This window comes from Mytilus galloprovincialis, chromosome 8 (genome assembly GCF_965363235.1).
Source record: "Mytilus galloprovincialis chromosome 8, xbMytGall1.hap1.1, whole genome shotgun sequence".
Taxonomy (NCBI): domain Eukaryota; kingdom Metazoa; phylum Mollusca; class Bivalvia; order Mytilida; family Mytilidae; genus Mytilus; species Mytilus galloprovincialis.
The window spans coordinates 92,810,026-92,830,310 of NC_134845.1; the positions used below are offsets into that span (position 1 = coordinate 92,810,026).

Here is a 20,285-nt window from a genome sequence, read left to right on the forward strand (position 1 = left end):
TTTTATAATTGCTTGACCAACATTATGTGGTTTAGAACCGTCAAAACAAAACAATTATCAATAGCTGTTTAACATGGATAATAAAAGTTTTAGTTTATTCTTGTGATAATGAAGTTATTGAACCAAATTAATATAAATCAACTCCTCTGCGCAAGTTTTGTAATACTCACGACGAATCCATAACGTATAGTTTTGGCTGCTTATTAACTTTTGCGTTTTGATGCTAAAGTTGACCGATTGTGACCACAATGAATAGTTTAACACAAAAGTATAAAGCACGGAGTATTAGTGCGATTACGTTTATTCACTGTTTTTTAATATTTTCCATGCCTTTCGATTTGTTTACTAGTACTAAATTTGATGTAAAACAGTTTTAAATGATTTTGTTTATTTTCCGTCTTCTCTAAGAATCGGTTCTACTTTACCTTTTCTTTCATTACGGATTTGCCTTGACAATTGCGTTGTTCGAATGTCAAATTTCAAATGCAAAGTTAAATGATTAAGGTAACTGTATTCGGAAAAGCTATCTTTCAAATAAAGTATTGAAATACATTTGTCTAAAAGCAGCATATGTCATAAGATTTGGATAATTATAGAAATTTTCTACAGAGAAGAAATTCTGTGTACACTTCTTTTATTATTTATAAAAATGTATCATTCAAGTATTTAAAACATAATCATCTTATTTCTATATTTTAGGGATCATACGATTATAGACGTAAACAATAAAAAGGCCTATCAACTCTTTGTTCGTTGCCAGAGATCTACAGTTACTAGTATCACTAACATATCAAGTTTGAGACTATAAATTCCTACCACACTGGTGGCAGGTTAGTTTGATTCCTATCTTTATTAACTGGAATTGTCACATTTTCGATCGAAGGCCGTGTGTTCTCTCCGGACACTCAGGTTTTTCCAACAAAAAAATAGAACACAAAAATCACTGCCGCTATGAAAAAGCACAAACAGTGACGAGAGGGGCGTTAAGCATGCACCAACAGTAAAAATCAACCAATGAATATACCTATATGACGACAAAGAAACAAACAAAAAGTAACGGAATAGCGCTTGTATTGTTGTTCTTCGTTTTAAATTCACGGTGAGGAATTCACCTCGGAGCAACAACAAAAAAAAAACCCAAACAAACAACAAAAATGTATACATGTGATATCATGAATGGTTCGTAAATGGTTATATTTCCTGCATTTACCAATTGCCACGAAAAGTTGATAAACATTGTGTTACCTTAATTGAGAATCCGGATTACGTTCAGAACTAGGAGTAGATAATCCGCCAGTTTCATTGTTTGCTAACATAAACACTTCTCTCGCTGATCCATTTGTTGGTACATTATCTCTGTTAATCGAATTGCGCATCCCAGAAATAAAACTATTCACTTCTCTGTACAATACAAATTCATTTTGAAATGCTGAATCCTTAACACTCACATTAAGCTTTAAAACTGGCGATGGGTTTTCATTCAGATAGTCAAAGTCACTTTTCTCCTTATCATCTGGAAAACAAGGAACCAAAGGAAATTATGTTGTTCAAGAATCTTATTTTACAGATTTGATGCATAAATATTTTGAAAGAGGAATTACTTAATTTTACTTATACAAACTAATGAATGGAATATAACTTTTATATCAAACGGTTCAGATTTATATCCTGACAATACAACAACATTGGTGACTCTTGTTTTTTAACTGATATTAACATTAACAAAATAAGTGCATACATAACTGTTTAAACAGATAAGTTACAAACCTTCAACTGAATAGTCAGATTCTGTCAATACTACTGTATAAATATGGCCCCGTTTTAATGGAATTGATGCAGCTAGGAAAAACTCATGTAAGAATGATTGTACTGTTCTGTGTAGTTTTTCTTTTGTGATAAAACTTTTATAATGTATTGTTACATGTAATTTGAGACTTCCCCTATTAGCGCCTTCTAAATTAATGGTATAATCTCCTTTGCTAATAATTTCCTTTATGGCATCTATATTTTGAATGACAGCATTTGCATCAATACTTGGATCCCTCAGATAGATTGTACATGCACTTCTGCTATCACCTTGAACACAAATAAGAAATGTTATCTTTATACACATAAAACTAAAACATGCATACTAATTTGAAACATATGCTTGTTAATCATAATCATCCGTTAAACAATCTAACATTCTATTGTAATTCGTTTTAACGATCATTTTATTGGACATTTTCATATATTATGAAGGGTTAAATTTCAGGTTCTACCAGTACGTAACTAAGAAAGTTATCATTTTGAATTTCGATAATTTTTTTATGTAATTTCTAAGAGAAAAAAAATGAACAAAAAAGTAATATTTTTTTGTGACTCGAACTCTTCTTTGGTCAACGTTCAAATTATTCAGAACCATACGAAAGTTATAAGTACTTTTATGTTTGACACTGAGAGTATACATATGACATTACATGGTAAGGACACCATAGAAGATGTAGTCATATCTTTTGTCGTAAAGCTTTGTTTTCAACCGACCCTCAATTTCAATTACTAAGTCAAGATAAGGGGCAGATTTAACTGTATCGGTTGTATCCTTTATTTCTATTTCGATGGGATAGATGCGTTCATCATAGTAAACACATTTTAAATTATTCTGTGAGAGAACATCTTTTATATAGTGTAAGTAAAGTTAAAGAATTTTGCTAACTACTTATCTTCTTCCTACGAAATTCCTGTATATGAAGTGAGCCTCATAATGATAAAGAAACAAGTCGGCAATATGAGGGGCACACTTGATTCCCATCAAAATGCCGAAAGTCTGATGAAAAATTCGTAACAAATATGCTGTTAATCAAGAAATTAAACATTTTGCTATTATCAGTTGCAGAGAATTGTTTGTGGCCTCACAAAAGATACTTGTACTTGTACTTTTATTTCTAAAAAAAACAGTTGTTGGCATGACACGGGTTATGTTCTTCTCATATATTTTATGATAGTATGATACTAAACCCCTAACGGGAGGGATTGTACCTGATATTCATATGATGAAGACATAATCTTTCAATCAGTTTAATTGAGGTCTGGAGCTGGCATGTCAGTTAACTGCTAGTAGTCTGTTGTTATTTATGTATTATTGTCATTTTATTTATTTTCTTTTGTTACATCTTTTGACATCAGACTCGGACTTCTCTTGAACTGAATTTTAATGTGCGTATTGTTATTGTTTTACTTTTCTACATTGGCTAGAGGTATAGGGGGAGGGTTGAGATCTCATAAACATGTTTAACCCCGCCGCAATTTTGCGCCTGTCCCAAGTCAGGAGCCTCTGGCCTTTGTTAGTCTTGTATGATTTTAAATTTTAGTTTCTTGTGTATAATTCGGAGTTTAGTATGACGTCCATTATCACTGTACTATTATGCATATTTTAGGGGCCAGCTGAAGGACACCTACGGGTGCGGGAATTCTCGCTACATTGAAGACCCATTGGTTGCCTTCGGCTGTTGTTTGCTCTATGGTCGGGTGGTTGTCGCTTTGACATATTCACCATTTCCTTTCTCAATTTTATTGTATCTATGCTGGCATTTCTTATCTATCAAATAAAGCAAAACCAACTCTTTCAATGTGTCTTTTAGTTTGAAATGGGGAGTAATTGTGTAAAGTGTAGAAAATTCAAATATTATAATACTGTTGCAAAATAAAAGAGTCTTATATTTTATGTTCTCTAAAAGATCTTTCGATTTCTTACTATCCACTTATGATTTACGCCACCTCTAGAATAGGCAGTTTAAATAAAGGCAACAGTAGTATACCGCTGTTCAAACTCATAAATCCATGGACAAAAAAAAATCGGGGTAACAAACTAAAACTGAGGGAAACGCATAAATATAAGAGGAGAACAACGACACAACACTACAATTTAACATTAACTTTGACCACTGTCGTTGATTGCTGATTAGATAGATATTGATAAATTAGAAAGAGGTTTCGCGGAGCACTTGGAAGACCCAGCAATATACCGTTGTTTGTAAGGACACTTATAAAGTTTAAGTATTCAATACAGTGATGGAAGATCCAGTTCTTCATGTTTGTTTGAAATTCTAAAGGAACATAGAACACACCTATGATTATAGATTTCCTCTTTCCTGAGTGTCATGAAGATATATGTTGAGTTTCCAAGTGAATTTTCAATACCTAATTCATTTATCAAGCAGTTAATGTAATGAGTTTTACACACAACGACAATGTTGCATGGGTCTTTTATCTGCGGGATAAACAACATACAATACAATAAAGTTATATCATAAATTGTGCTCATTAAACTAGAAGCACTAACGGAAAAAGCATCAAATACAAAAAATACATGTTCTGTCTGTATGTCGACTCATCAAAATGCTGATACGAAATAGAATACTTAATTGTTTGAAAATTAAATGATATAATAACTATATAAAGAGTAATTTTCTTTCAACACCATTTTTATTGAAATATTCAAAGAACTTACCATTTTCGTCCTGGTCTTCGTTGGTAACTATTTTCATGTGAATATTATTGTCATAATATAGTTCAAAAAGTGGTCCCTCTGGTGTCTCCTGTAGTTTTCCTATAGAAACATAATTAATGATATAACCACAACAAATTCAAATCTAATATTTGCTTAATCCGTAGAAACCAATAAATATAATATATCAAAGCAGTAACTGTGATAATATTATTCAAAAAGGATTTATAAAAATACTGAACTCCAAGATTTTAACAATAGACCTTCAAGAGCCTGAATCACTTACCTGTGTTTCAGAGAAGATTTTTTAAAAGTTAGCAAACTTGATAAACAAAACAAAATCTTTAAGAGACAATATCTCCTTAAAGGCCAATTGAAAATTTTGGTCATATAGACTGTTTTTTAGATCTTACTTTGCTAAACAATATTGCTGTTGATATTTTATATCTATCTTTAATAATATTCAAAATAATAACAAAAAAATGCAAAATTTCGTTAAAACTACAAATTCAGTGGCAGCAACCCAACCATGGGTTGTTCGATTCGTCTAAAAATTCCAGGGCTGATAGATCCTGACCAATTGAACAATTTAATTCCTGTCAGATTTGCTGTAAAAGCTTTAGGTTTAAGATATAAGCCAAAAACTGCATTTGACCCCTATTATCTATTTTTAGCCATAGCGGCCATGTTTGTCGTTTGATCAAATTTTCGGATACAGTTTATAAGCTAGATACCCTTAGGAAAATTTATTTAAAGTTTGAAGGTATTTGGCCCAGTAGTTTCAGAGGTAAAGATTTTTGAAAGTGTTTACGACCACAGACAACGGACGACGATGGACGGCAAGTGATGGCTTAAGCTCACATAGGATCCTGCGGGCCCCGGTGAGGTATAAAGGGAAAGTTCATAAAATCTAAATATTACCAAAGATCGATTAATTTAGCCACGGGACGAATGGGAAACATCTGTTAAATATATATAGGGAGATATAACGTAATCGAAGTTATTTGGGAATATAAAATATAAATATATATATAGTCAATTATTACGCTCAGGTAATTATTTACTAGTATACAGTATTGATACAGATAGAGTTATTTCGTAAACTATTTGTAGTTAAATTATTCCCTTTCTTTGAAACATTACAGACTTTTCTGTTTTATTGTATTTGATTATGTTATAGTTCTATTATAAATTAGAAAATACGTTGAACGACAAACGACAAAATTATTTTAATCGCGTAGATGTAAATATTCAAGGGATGTGCTTATTCTCGTGTGTATCCGATGCGGTCTAGTGGTTAGGATGTCTGGTTTTCACCCAGACGGCCCGCGTTCGATTCCCGGCATCAGAGCTTTAGTTATCGACCGTGCAAGGGCTGTATAACAAGCCATTCAATGTCGTTAAAAACTTCCATTTGTTGTTCTCGTTTGTAAATAGAGGCTGTGGTCAATGTGTGTAAAACATACTATTTTAGTGCATTTGATTAAATGACAATTTTGATGATATTCACACTTAAAAAGGTGGTTGTCTGATATAGGCGGAACAGTACAGATTAAAGTAGAGTAAAAGTAAAGTAAAAGTAAAGTAAAAGTATTAACCATTTGTGGATTCTTAGAAATTCTGGACAAATTTGAATATCAGTCTATTTCTGAAATTATTTCTTAAACACTTTTGATTTTTATACCCTGTATATATATAACATTCCCATGTGAAATTATAAAAATGTTTTGTTTCTTCCTATGTGACGTATAAATTTTCTGACGTCGGGCACGCGAAGCAATGCATATGTTTTTAATTTGATAGATGCTTTTGTGCTTTTTAAAAAAAAGTGTTTCTTTTAAGTTACACGGTGATGACTACTGTACCCATTTTTTGACTATTTTATGCATTATGTCTGTTTTGTGCACACATCGTTGTAAATATAACGGAATTTGATGACACTGTCCTCAATGCTCTTCAACTTTGTACTTGTTTGGCTTTACAAATATTTTGATATGAGCGTCACTGATGAGTCTTATGTAGACGAAACGCGCGTCTGGCGTACAAAATTATAATCCTGGTACCTTTGATAACTATTTACACCACTGGGTCGATGCCACTGCTGGTGGACGTTTCGTCCCCGAGGGTATCACCAGCCCAGTAGTCAACACTTCGGTGTTGACATGAATATCAATAATGTGGTCATTTTTATAAATTTCCTGTTTCCAAAACTTTAAATCTTTGAAAAAAACTAAGGATTTTCTTGTTCCAGGCAAAGATTACTTTAGCCGTATTTGGCACAACTTTTCGGAATTTTGGATCCTCAATGCTCTTCAACTTTGTACTTGTTTGGCTTTACAAATATTTTGATATGAGCGTCACTGATGAGTCTTATGTAGACGAAACGCGCGTCTGGCGTACAAAATTATAATCCTGGTACCTTTGATAACTATTCGTACAAATAAGAGACTTGACGCTATAAAACCAGGTTTAATCCAACATTTTCTACACTTGAAAATGCCTGTACCAAGTCAGGAATATGACAGTTGTTGTCCATTCGTTTTAAATGTGTTTTTTAATTTAATTTTGCCATGTGATTAGGGACTTTCCGATTGAATTTTCTTCGGAGTTCTACATTTTAAGGTCAGTTGAAATATTTTTGAGTATCTCCTTGATCTATCTAACGACCATTTCAAATTGGAGAATAAAGAGAAATTTTTAATTTTCAGACATTTACAATTGGTGTAAAATGAATCATAGACTAACATCTTTAATCATTTGATGAGATGCATGACGACAGATATGTTTCGGGGATTCAAGAAATCGAACTGCAAAAAGAATAAATGACTTACCCTTTTTATTTAAGTACACTATACGAATGACTGGTTAAACGAATATAGTCGTATTTATAGATTTATAAGATTATAGAATCATTTACATTTGTTACTCAGTTATTCAACCATAAAAGTATGATCAAGGACAATTGACATATCATAGAAATATACTTTGCAAAGTAAAAAATAATGTTTACAAAACTGAAATTTCTCCGGCTCTTCTATGTTATGAAACATAAAGCTTTACATAATTTTATTACACTATGGCTCCTAAATTAGCAATGTCATTCTACTTCTACATATTCACAAACGCGTAACAACTAGAAGGTTTATTATATATTAAATATACAGGAGTAACAAAATGTCACAATTAAATCACAATAGATATATGGCTTAGGCTTGTAAACTCGTTGCTTTTCTTGCACCTGTCTTTAGTCAGGAGCCTGTTGTTCAGTTGTTTTTGTTTGCTGATGTGGTCCATAATGGTTCTCGTTTATTATTGATTTTTTTTGCTGAAATATATTTTGACTTCAACAATGCATTCTGAAATGTCTTACCTCGGTATTCTGCCAAACTTTCTAAAGCTTCAGTATATTTTTCCTGGGTAACCATATGAGACTGTATTTGTTCTAATTTACTTTCAAAGAACTTTTTAGGGTAACCAATTCTGTCATCCATACGTTTAGCTATTTCAAGACTTTCCTTAAGAAACTCATTTAGCATTGATTCTGATATATCACCTAGACGGCGATGGATTATATCATTACGGCTGTTCTTCATCCTTTCTACATCATCTTCTTTGTTTTTGTCTTCTGGTAATGGACTATTTCCCCATCCTTGGTTTGGCTCTGGTAAAAGACTTAATAATCTAATAATGTGATAAAGAAAAGATATATCTAGGTTATCGTAACCATGACTCCTCAAATTAGACATCTTTACTTCCGTAATATTTGCTTTATATTTTTTGTTATTTTCTATTAGTTTTATAACAGTTTGCGGAGGAAAATCATTGCAGATCATTTCTCTCATTATCTGTGGGAATACTTTTAACACCACCATTATAGCAGTAACATGGCTGTTGGTATTGTCATCCGGATATTTAGCAGCCATTATTACCGATCTGAAAATAAAATTTATAAAATTTTACATTAATTCAATTCTTATAGATCTTATATGTATCATATATAAGCACGGCACCAGGGATAATACAAGATTTGCATTAAGTCAAAATGTGAAAAGTTGAAGAAGGGAATAATGATTTAGATTAATAATATGAGAACTATTTTATTATCTTATATATGAATGACAAAAAACATGTATAGTAGAACGTCTTTTCGTTTTTATGTTTTATGATGAGTCATTTAGGTTTAACATAAAACAAAATTAAGAAAAGAGATATCATGACTTTTCATAGGAACAAGAAGATGTTTGAGTTCCCATGAAACAGCTCTTTATTCAAGTCCAAATGTGTTAAAAAAAATCAATATTTATAGATGAAAGTACGGCGTTCAATACAGAGCCTTAGCTTCTACCGGACATCTAGCTATGAAAGGCTCCAACATGACTTACGTAAAAGAATTCAAGCCGGAAACTAACGTTATTATCTAAATAAAAACGAGAAACATGAACTATACAGGCTAACTTTGGAAAGTTGGATACAAATGCAGCGGGTTCAAAAATAAAGGCAACAGCAGTATACCGCTGTTCAAAACTCATAAATCCATGGACAAAAAACAAAATCGGGGTAACAAACTAAAACCGAGGGAAACGCATTAAATATAAGAGGAGAACAACGACATAACAGTAAAATGTAACACACATAGACAAAATCCCACGAGAATAACAAATATAACATATATTCAAACGATTTAGTAGATGGAAACCTTCATCCTAATCTGAGACAGTATCATATATATTACTTTAAAATATAAAACGACGCACAATAAGATTACAAATGAAATTGTTCAAATCGATGAAAATAACAGAAAGACAAAAGCAGGTAAACATATACTGAACGAAAAGAAATGGGCGAAAGATACCAGAGGGACAGTAAAGCTCAAAACTAAAAAATGAACTGACAAAGCCATGGCATAAAATGAAAAAGACAACCAGAAAAATTATAGAACACAATACACAACATAGAAAGGGAAGGGTAAGCAGATACTGCTTCATATGTGGCACCCGTCGTTTTGTTCATGTTATAACAAGCCCGGTAATTAGTTATCAAAGGTACCATGATTATAAATTAATACGCCAGACGCGCGTTTCGTCTACATAAGACTCGTCAGTGACGATCAGGTCATAATAGTAATTAAGCCAAACAGGTACAAAGGTGAAGAACATTTAAGGACCCAAAATTCCCCAAAAATGTGATAAAAACGGCTAAGGTAATCTATGCCTGGGATAAGAAAAAATAATTCTTATTCGTTAGGTCATTTTAGTGAAAAGGGAAGGGATATGTAGTAACGACATAAGGAACATTTTCGATATCATCTGTGAAACGGTTATTTCATAACTGTCAACCAACTCGTAATGGCGATCGTAAAATTTACAAAAAAGATGATTTCAACTTCACCATTTGGAACTTTGGTTTTAAATCTTCCTTGCGAGCAGCAACCATCTATTAAGGAAATCATGATACGACATACCAGCCCTGAAATATAGTGTCAATTACGAAATATATACCCTCATTGTCAATTTCTAGATGCAAGTCAAGATATGAGGCCGAATTAAACTATCTGTTGTATCCTTTATCTCTAGTTCGATTTGATATATAAAGAAAGGCAACAGTAGTATACTGCTGTTCAAAACTCATAAATCCATGGACAAAAAATCTAAATCGGGGTAACAAACTAAAACCGAGGGAAACGCATTAAATATAAGAGGAGAACAAGGACATAACACTAAAATGTAACACACACAGAAACGGACCGAGTATCAGACAAAATCCCACGAGAATAACAAATATAACATTCAAACCAAATACATGTATTTGGGATAGACAAGTAATGTGACACGTCTTATCGTAATGTGAATTTACACTAACAAATAAGAGAAAACAAACGACACAACGTTTCAATGTAATACACACAGAAACGAACTATAATATAACAATGGCCATACTCCTGACTTGGTACAGGGCATTTTTAAAGGAAAAAATTGTGGGTTGAACCTGGTTTTGTGGCATGCCAAACCTCGCACTTTTATGGCCATGTGAACTATAACATCAAAATGACAACACAACACCACAGGACTAGAATATAAATAAATTGGAGAACACAATTGACAAAGAATCACACGAACAACAGCCAACAAAAGGCAACAAGTTCAAAACAGATAGATACGTTCAAAATAGTCACCTAATTGTGAAGTATTTAGTGATAGAACATCACCTATATAGCAGAAAATAAAGTAAAAGGATAATGTAAACTTCTTTTCTTTCTTTCCATGAGTTCCTGTATGAATGTTCTATTGTTTAAGCTAGATTAATGGCTTGTTGACACTATTATAGTCGACTGACTTTTTTTTTTAAACTTTGCCGTTATATGTTATTTATATGTAATTCGTTACGATACTAGACCATAAGATACAAAGAAATATCTTAAATATTTGTTCTATATCCTTTATGCCCGCGTCACACTGTCCCGATTTTTATATACGATTGACACCCGAATGCGAAAATTGTAAGTTCGTACGAAGTTGGTCCCGATCTCGTTAAAATACCACAAAATGTCCGAAACAAGTACGATGAATAACGAAGTCTATACGATGGTGCTGAAATTATATACTATAGCAAAAGATGAACATACGAAGGTTAACCGAATACGGATATTTAAGCTTCATATCTCAGCCGAAGCCTACACGATGGATCACGAAGGCTACACGATGGATTACGAAGGTTACACGATGGATTACGATGATGGCGAGATGCCCATACGTTGTCTAAAAGACGTCGTGTACACCTCACGATGAATTTAAATTATATGCCGAAGGCATCACGCGTTTTAAATTGTTTGATCAATATTGAAAATATATTATATTGTACATTTCATTTCTGGTTTAATCATAAGACGGAAGACCGTAGGCTTGAAGGATAAAACTTGACGACTCTGAGTCTCTGCATATAATGCCACCAAAATCAGGGAGAGGGAGAGAAAGAGGAAAAAGGAGGGGTATGAGTCTAGCAGGAAAGTACAAGACCAAAAGAAAAATAGAGATTTGGTATATTGTTTCTCCTTGCAATGATCTGACATTTTTTACGTTCAAGGCCAAAGGTCAAGGTCATGCGCAAATGGACTTGTTTTTCTCCTTGAAATAGCATAATACACAGGAAATTGGTTGCTCATTTTTTTTATCTGCTGGTTCTAAAGACAATATTAAAAGTATTTCCAGTTACTGAATGTTATGGCTGTTTGCATTGCCTCTTTAGATTCTTCATTGATGACAGGCGATATGTTTGGTAGTGTGCGCAGTAGGTCTGGGTCGTAGATGTCAAACCCTTCTTCGAAATCGATCCTACTGCGCTTGCCTCTGTCATTTGTGGAGGTGTAAAATACCAGGCGGTGGCAGGCCTTGTGGGGGTTGTACGGACTGGTGACAATATCCCTAATGACTACAACCCCAACTGGTTCCCCTTTGCACTTAGTTGGTGTGAGTACATGTCCAACTACGCTGTCTCGTGCCTCGGTTTGTGTGATGGTGGTTTGTTGGATTTGGGCAGCAGGTACCACGGCTGTTTTGTTTGCCATGCACTAGTCATAACGCTTGGCGTCTCTTCTCCTGGTGGGTGGTGGCTTACTCTTTTTCAGAGCCGGCTTGGGTTAACTGGAGGATGCCTCTTGTTCCTTAGCCTTGGTCCACGTCAACTGTACTGTCATTTGGTCAGAACTTGCCGAGAACTACCAGGCAGGTTCCTTACCAGTCAACTTCATGGCGGCTAACAAAGCGCTCAATTCATCGGGGATTTCCATGCTGATTTGTCCAAAAAGTGAGTAGTGTTAATTAAGCAGTGATCAGTACGAGTACTTCAAACGTCAAAATGAGCTCTTTCAAGGAGAATATCATAATAATATAGACAAAAAGAAGGATGTGGGGAAAGCAACAAGTGCGGCAAAATATAACAAATAGAAAACAAAATGGTTATGGATTAAACATTCGTGTGACAACAACTCAGATACATAAAACATCAGAATAATGAGGAAAAAGTTGGTTTCTCTATATACGTGTACCTGCAATGTTGGTGTACGGGGCGCGTTTATGATTTTCATTATGTTACTTGATATGAAAAATTGACAAAAAATAATATTTCACTTGTTAAAGTAAATCCTGAGCCTGTAATAGCTGCTCTTCTTGTTCCATTTGACTTAATAAAAACGACGCTGTCGCCTTTCTTGTTCTCATAGAATCATATGATATGAACTCCATGTTTTGTGAACGTCTTTCGTAACTGTCGTTTTAGACTGATCAGTGCTTATCGCGCATGGCACTTAAAATGTATTTTAACGCGAAAATTAACTTACTTTTAGCTGGATTTATTGCCGTCGTAGTTCCATCTTGTCGCCTTCGTACTTTTATTCGATGGCAACACGACGGGATTACGGGGTCTTCACGAAGTCGTGTTGCCATCGTAAGACCTTCGGGTAGCTTCGTGATTCATTCGTGTAGACATCGTAATGTCAAGACTGCCCGATGGAAACGATGGAAACACGAATGCATTACGATGTCCAAAGATGCATTCCCGGTGACAGCACGATTTGGGGGATGGTGATACGAACTCAATACAAACCCTCAACATCGGACGCACCTTCGGGAATTTTTTAACACGTGAAAAAATTTAGAACCCTTCCAGAAGTTGTCCCGAAGGCTAAAAAAAGTGGCCGATGGTTTTACGATGGTTAAAGATGGCACTACAAATAGCCCGATCTGAATACGATCAGTCCCGATTTTGAAAATTTCCATTATCGTGTTGCCATCGGCGTAAAAATGGGGACAGTGTGACGCGGTATTTTGTTTAAAATCTATTGCATTTTATCATCATATTGTTACGGTTAAAAATAAGCGGTAAGCTATATGTTTGTAGATTCGACTTTTTCGGGCTGCTTAACAAACACTCGATCTATACTACGCGTTTGTCGCTAACTGAGCAAACGTGTATATACGTAATTTGATGAACCTCACACTTACTGTAATGTAAATATTGTTTGTAAGGTCTCTGGAAATAATCAATAAAGAGTCTTCACTTTTTGAAAGGGAGAGTCCCCTGAGTGAACGACTGTCACACCTTCTGTTTACTATTGAATTACACGTCCCCGCTTTATTACCTTGCTATATTGTTTATGTAAAGCCTGAATATTGTAACCAGGGCCCATGTATGCTACGAATACAAGTAAATAAGTCCCGTTTGTTCATTTTTCGACTTGACATAATGTCAACATTCGCAATCGCCGCCATTTGCATCACTATATATGAAAAAAGAAGATATGGTATGATTGCCAATGAGACAACTCTCAACAAAAAACCAAATGACACAGAAAGTAACAACTATAGGTCACCGTACGGCCTTCTGCATTGAGTAAAGCCTGTCATAGTCAGCCATAACAGGCCTCAAAATTAAAATGTAAAACAATTCAAACAACAAAACTAACGGCCTTATTTATGTCCAAAAAATTAACGAAAAACAAATTTGTAACACGTAAACAAACGACAACCACTGAATTACAGGCTCTTGACATAGGACAGGCGCATACATACAGAATGTGGCGGTGTTAAACATGTTAGCGGGATCCTAACCCTCCCCTAACCTGGTACAGTGGTATAACAGTACAACATAAGAACTAACTATACCAACCACTTGAAAAAGTCTTAACTCATCAGATGGATAAAAATCAGGGATGTTAACGAGTACTCGAGTACTCGAGTATCGCTTGGTAGTACCGAGTATAGGAAACCAAAATGATTCTCGACTAATCGGTTTCTAGCTAAACAAATATTTAAAGCGCCTCCCGGGGAATTAGTTTTTAGTCAAAACTAATCAAAATCAAAATACAAATCGAATGTTTGCGTTTAATTGTCATTTACAATTCTTCCGAACAGACGTATGCTATTGAACAAGAGCACATTTCCAAGGCTTACACTTTTGGGTAATCGTCTTATAGTCCTCCTTAAGTACGTTAAAGTTACGTACTAAAGTTTAGAAATCGATTTTCCCCAGAACACTTTGACAATATAATATTTCTAAATAAGAACAAATTCGTTGCCCCCTTTTTCGACCCTCAGAAATTTATTAAAGACATTAGAAAGTTTTATTACCACCTCTTTGTAGATCATTGAATGTGTTTGTTTACAATTCCCAAATACATTTTTCTATAGATGATATTAATTTATTTTAATAAGATAATTGCCAGTTTACATAATTAGAACATCATTAATTAATGTAAAACTACAATTTTATTTACGAAAATGTATTCCTCTAATGTCTCGTAAATGGATAATGAAAATGCGTCTGTCCTCACACAATCTATGTGTTGAAACCGGTCGTTTTTGTGGAATTAGTAAAAATAGTAACATGTGTATTATATGTGTGATCTAAATGCAGTAGAGAATGGATTTCATTTTATTTTACAATGTACAAATTATACTGATACAGGTAGTAATGTTGAGGGTTTTGCATTCATAAGACAACGATCGAACCATAGTACATAAAATTGGAATTATTTTGTGTTTCTATTTTGTAGATGTGATTTCGAGCGAGTACTCCAGTATCGCACGGTAAATCCAACTAGTACTCGATTTGTATATCCTCACGGAGAAGACATCCCTTTTAAAAATACAAATACAAGTGGACGTGGCCGGGAACTTGTACATCCTAACAAAAAGATACTAGGTACAGATTTGAGAGTATTTGCAGTTACTGACAGCTAATTAACTGACGTCAGTGACCTAATGACCAGCATCAAATCATCATTTCATAATTCGCCCACCATCATCATAGGAGCACGATACTGGTTGGACAGAAGTACACTGCGTCCCGCTATCAGGGTGTTAACTCCTTCTACCAAGGAAATCACCAGAGCAAACAAAATACGCCGTAGTCGATGTAACGCATACAATACACATACCTTTTGATATTGTATGCATCCCCGTTGGATTAATGGAGCAAACCAGGATTGACCTAGGTGTTTTACTATGATGTTGACAAACGATTAACGTTTCAAAAAGGGGGCTCGCTGTATATCTTATGACTTAAGTGCTCTGGTGAATTTTTATGTGATTTATACTTGTTATACAATATTGAATACTTCTTATGTAATAAATTGTACGATTAATTCAATCTTGTTATATGTTGTACATGTAATAAGTAAGTCAATGTTAATAAGTTTCTGAGCTACCACATTTAAATCAGCTGTTTTAGTCTATTACGCTACCATTGACTTGACCACTTTGCCAGCTATGCTACCAATATTCACTTAGTTTGTAACTCGACACCAGGATTGATAGAAAGTAGAATTTAAAAATGTAGAATTACCAATACCATAGTCACCAATGTATAGTAAACCATGTACAAATACTTATACTTTTAAAAGGGACAAATCCATCCGGTCCGTAACAATATAAAGATACTCTACCCAGTGGTGCAACACATTTTTTTTAAAAGAATTGTATCCCTATACCTGATCACTCAAAAATGCCTTACAAGTGCTTAAAAAGAGAACCTGTACAGCACTAGAATAACAATACTTTAAAACATTTGATGTTATAAAACTACATAAAACGAATCATTAGGGATAAAGGGGAGGGGACTCTACTTCATATTCGCTTCATCTATTTACTCAGTGTCATTTTGTTTTGTAAATTTCTATTAAATATTTTGAATTGGAAGATTGTGATTTCATATATATTTGTAGATTATATTTGTTTTTTATTATTATTCACAAAAACTGAAAACATCAAATTAGTAAAGCAATTAGCCTAGATGTACGGAAAAAGTAAAATCACAAAAATACTGAACTTCGGGAAAAAATCAAAAAGAAAACTCATTAATCAAATGGCAAAATCAAAAGCTCAAACACATCAAACCAATAGATACCAATGTCATATTCCTAACGTTGTACAGGCATTTTCTTATGTAAATAGTGCTGGATTAAACTTCGCACAATCGCATTAAATTCCATAATATTGACAACGTTGTGTGAACAAAACAAACAAACATAATATGTAAAAATATCAAAATAGAGATACTGTCCCAAGTCAGGAGTCTGTAATTCAGAGGTTGTCGTTTGTTTATTTTCGTTCATTTTTTTTTATATAAATAAGGCCGTTTGTTTTTTCGGCAATTGTTTTATAATAATAATAATAATAATTAAAAACCAATTGTTCAGAGAACAATTGAAGGTCTTTCCACCAAAACAATGTATTTTAATATGAAAGGTGTAAAAATAGGTTTAAAATGTCATTTCAATCGTCAAATGATAGCTTATTGTACGCTGATTCCAAAAATATATGGTTTCTAAACAATATTTTTTTTAGATAAGGGAGATAATTTCTTACTTCCGGTTTGAAAAACTCTATTTCCGATAATATTTGACTATTTACTTGACACTGATTCAAAAAATATCTTGTTTTTTATACTTTTATGTAATAAAGTACAATAAATAGCTACTTCCGGTTTACGCAAGGTCACTTCCGGTTGTTTTTTAAGTTTAAATGGTTTGATACCGTTTGTCAAAAAGTCTCATGACTTTATTATGTATACAGATGGGGTAAAAGCAAAGGTCAAAATCTAGAACGTCAAATTAAGCTATGACCTTGAGATCAATTTCAAGGTCATAAACCAAGGACCTCAAATCAAAAGACCATAGGTCTTAATTATATTTAGTTAATGAGTTATATCACCAAACGCGTATTTTTTAATACAAGAGGGGAGAAAACTCCCTTTCACATTCAACGTACGCTTGCAATCAAAATTTACATCTTACGACATGTCGCAACTAACAATTTAGTAAAAATAATTTGTTGATATCTTATACAGTCTTTGGATATAAGTGAAAATAAGCCAAATTCAAATATTAGAATATGACCTTGACCTTTGACCTTGACCTAATTTTCATTTTTTGGGACCAAGGACCTCAAATCAAAAGATCCTAGGTCTCTATCACTTATGATTTATAAGATAGAAATTCATATCACTTATATCAGATGCATAAGGGGAAATAACTCTCATATGGAGCGGTCATATCGCTTCGGTCAAAATAGGACAAATCATGCGAAGGATATAACGAGCAATTTTGTAAAATAAATTTGTCATAATCTTTTACGGTTGCGAAGGAGATGCGCTAACAAGGAAAACAGTGTTTGGGGAGATAACTCCTACAAAGAAAAGTATTTGTTTACGCAGGGTAAATTTCAAAAGCGCATAAACTGTTCGATATCATATACAAAATATCTAAGCGACATATTGCGAAACAAATGTTTATCGCAAGAACAAAATTAGGCGGAAGAAAGAAAAAAAAATAATCAGAAGAAAAACAATAGGTCTTTCCACAGAAAAGTGGAAAGACCTAATAATAATAAAAATAATAATAATAATAATAATAATAATAATAATAATAATAATAATAATAATAATTAAAAACCAATTGTTCAGAGAACAATTGAAGGTCTTTCCATCAAAACAATGTATTTTGATATGAAAAGTTGTGAAACTAAGTTTAAAATGTCATTTCAATCGTCAAATGATAGCTCCTAGTAAGCTGATTCCAAAAATATATTGTTTCCATACATTTTTTTTTAAATAAGGGAGATAATTTGTTACTTCCGGTTTGAAAAATGTTACTTCCGATTATATTTGAATATTTACTTGACACTGATTCCAAAAATATCTGGTTCTATATACTTTTATATTAAAAAGTACAAAAAAATAGCTATTTCCGGTTTACAAAAGGTCACTTCCGGTTGTTTTTTACAAGGTTAAATGGTTTGATATCTTTTTCTAAAAGTTGTATATCTTTATCTTGTATACATATAGAATAAAAGCAAAGGTCAAAATCTAGAACGTCAAATTAAGCTATGACCTTGAGATCAGTTTCAAGGTCATAAACCAAGGACCTCAAATCAAAAGACCATAGGTCTCTATTATATTTAGTTAATGAGTTATATCACCAAACGCGTATTTTTAAATACAAGAGGGGAGAAAACTCCCTTTTACATTCAACGTACGCTTGCAATCAAAATTTACATCTTACGACATGTCGCAACTAACAATTTAGTAAAAATAATTTGTTGATATCTTATACAGTCTTTGGATATAAGTGAAAATAAGCCAAATTCAAATATTAGAATATGACCTTGACCTTTGACCTTGACCTAATTTTCATTTTTTGGGACCAAGGACCTCAAATCAAAAGATCCTAGGTCTCTATCACTTATGATTTATAAGATAGAAATTCATATCACTTATATCAGATGCATAAGGGGAAATAACTCTCATATGGAGCGGTCATATCGCTTCGGTCAAAATAGGACAAATCATGCGAAGGATATAACGAGCAATTTTGTAAAATAAATTTGTCATAATCTTTTACGGTTGCGAAGGAGATGCGCTAACAAGGAAAACAGTGTTTGGGGAGATAACTCCTACAAAGAAAAGTATTCGTTTACGCAGGGTAAATTTCAAAAGTGCATAAACTGTTCGATATCATATACCAAATATCTAAGCGACATATTGCGAAACAAATGTTTATCGCAAGAACAAAATTAGGCAGAAGAAAAAAAAAAAAATTAAAAACCTATTGTTCAGAGAACAATTGAAGGTCTTTCCACTAGTAAAGATCTATTTTGATATTGATATAGTAAAAATCAGTTAATAATATTAGTTCCTTATGGCTTTATGATGTATTTATATGAATTTAAAGAGAAGGTCAAAATCTAGAACGTCCTATTAACCTATGACCTTGACTTCTATTTCAAGGTCACAAACCAAGGACCTCAAATCAAAAGACTATAAGTCTTATTTATAGTTGGTTAATGAGTTATATCACCATACGCATATTTTTTAATACAAGAGGGGAGAAAACTCCCTTTTACGTTCAACGTACCCTTGCAATCAAAATTTACGTGTAACGACATGTCGCAACAAACAATTTAGGTAAAATAATTTGTTGTTATCTTATACAGTTTCTGGAAATAAGACAGAATTAGCCAAATTCAAAAATTAGAATATGACCTTGACCTTTGACCTTGACCTAATTTTCATTTTTTGGGACCAAGGACCTCAAATAAAAAAATCCTAAGTCTCTAGCACTTATGGTTTACAAGATAGAAATGCATATCACTTATATCAAATGCATAAGGGGAAATAACTCTCATATGGAGCGTTCATATAACTTCGGTCAAAATAGGACAAATCATGGGAAGGATATAACGAGCAATTTTGTAAAATAAATTTGTCATAATATATTACGGTTGCGAAGGAGATGCGCTAACAAGGAAAACAGTGTTTGGGGAGATAACTCCTACAAAGAAAAGTATTCGTTTACGCAGGGTAAATTTCAAAAGCGCATAAACTGTTCGATATCATATACCAAATATCTAAGCGACATATTGCGAAATAAATGTTTATCGCAAGAACAAAATTAGGCGGAAGAAAAAAAAAAATAATCAGAAGAAAAACAATAGGTCTTTCCACAGAAAAGTGGAAAGACCTAATAATCAGAAGAAAAACAATAGGTCTTTCCACAGAAAAGTGGAAAGACCTAATAATAATAACTTTTTATTTAACGAAGGTAACTCATTTAACATAGTACAACTCACACAAGGCCTTCACACACTTAAATAAACAGTTCATATAACGATCAATGCATATAGCCCAATAATCATTAGATATGTACACAATTACAAATATATATATGTTACAGGCATTTTCTAAATGAAGCCATTTTGTGAAATGCCTGAAAATTTTAGGCATTTTGCAAGAGTCAGTCATTATACAT

General features: G+C 33.3%; 1 protein-coding gene across 1 annotated transcript in view; it reads right to left on the reverse strand.

The window, feature by feature from the left end:
- Window positions 1-1,759: 1,759 nt before the first annotated feature.
- LOC143043830 (uncharacterized) overlaps window positions 1,760-20,285 on the reverse strand; it is a 28,849-nt gene continuing 10,323 nt past the window's right edge. Inside the window, exons 2-4 of the mRNA XM_076216009.1 lie at window positions 7,857-8,419; window positions 4,490-4,588; window positions 1,760-2,076 (exon numbers count right to left, since the gene is read on the reverse strand). Of these exons, the coding sequence (XP_076072124.1) occupies window positions 1,760-2,076; window positions 4,490-4,588; window positions 7,857-8,409 (969 nt within the window). The 5' untranslated portion in view covers window positions 8,410-8,419. The remainder of the gene's footprint in view (window positions 2,077-4,489; window positions 4,589-7,856; window positions 8,420-20,285) is intronic.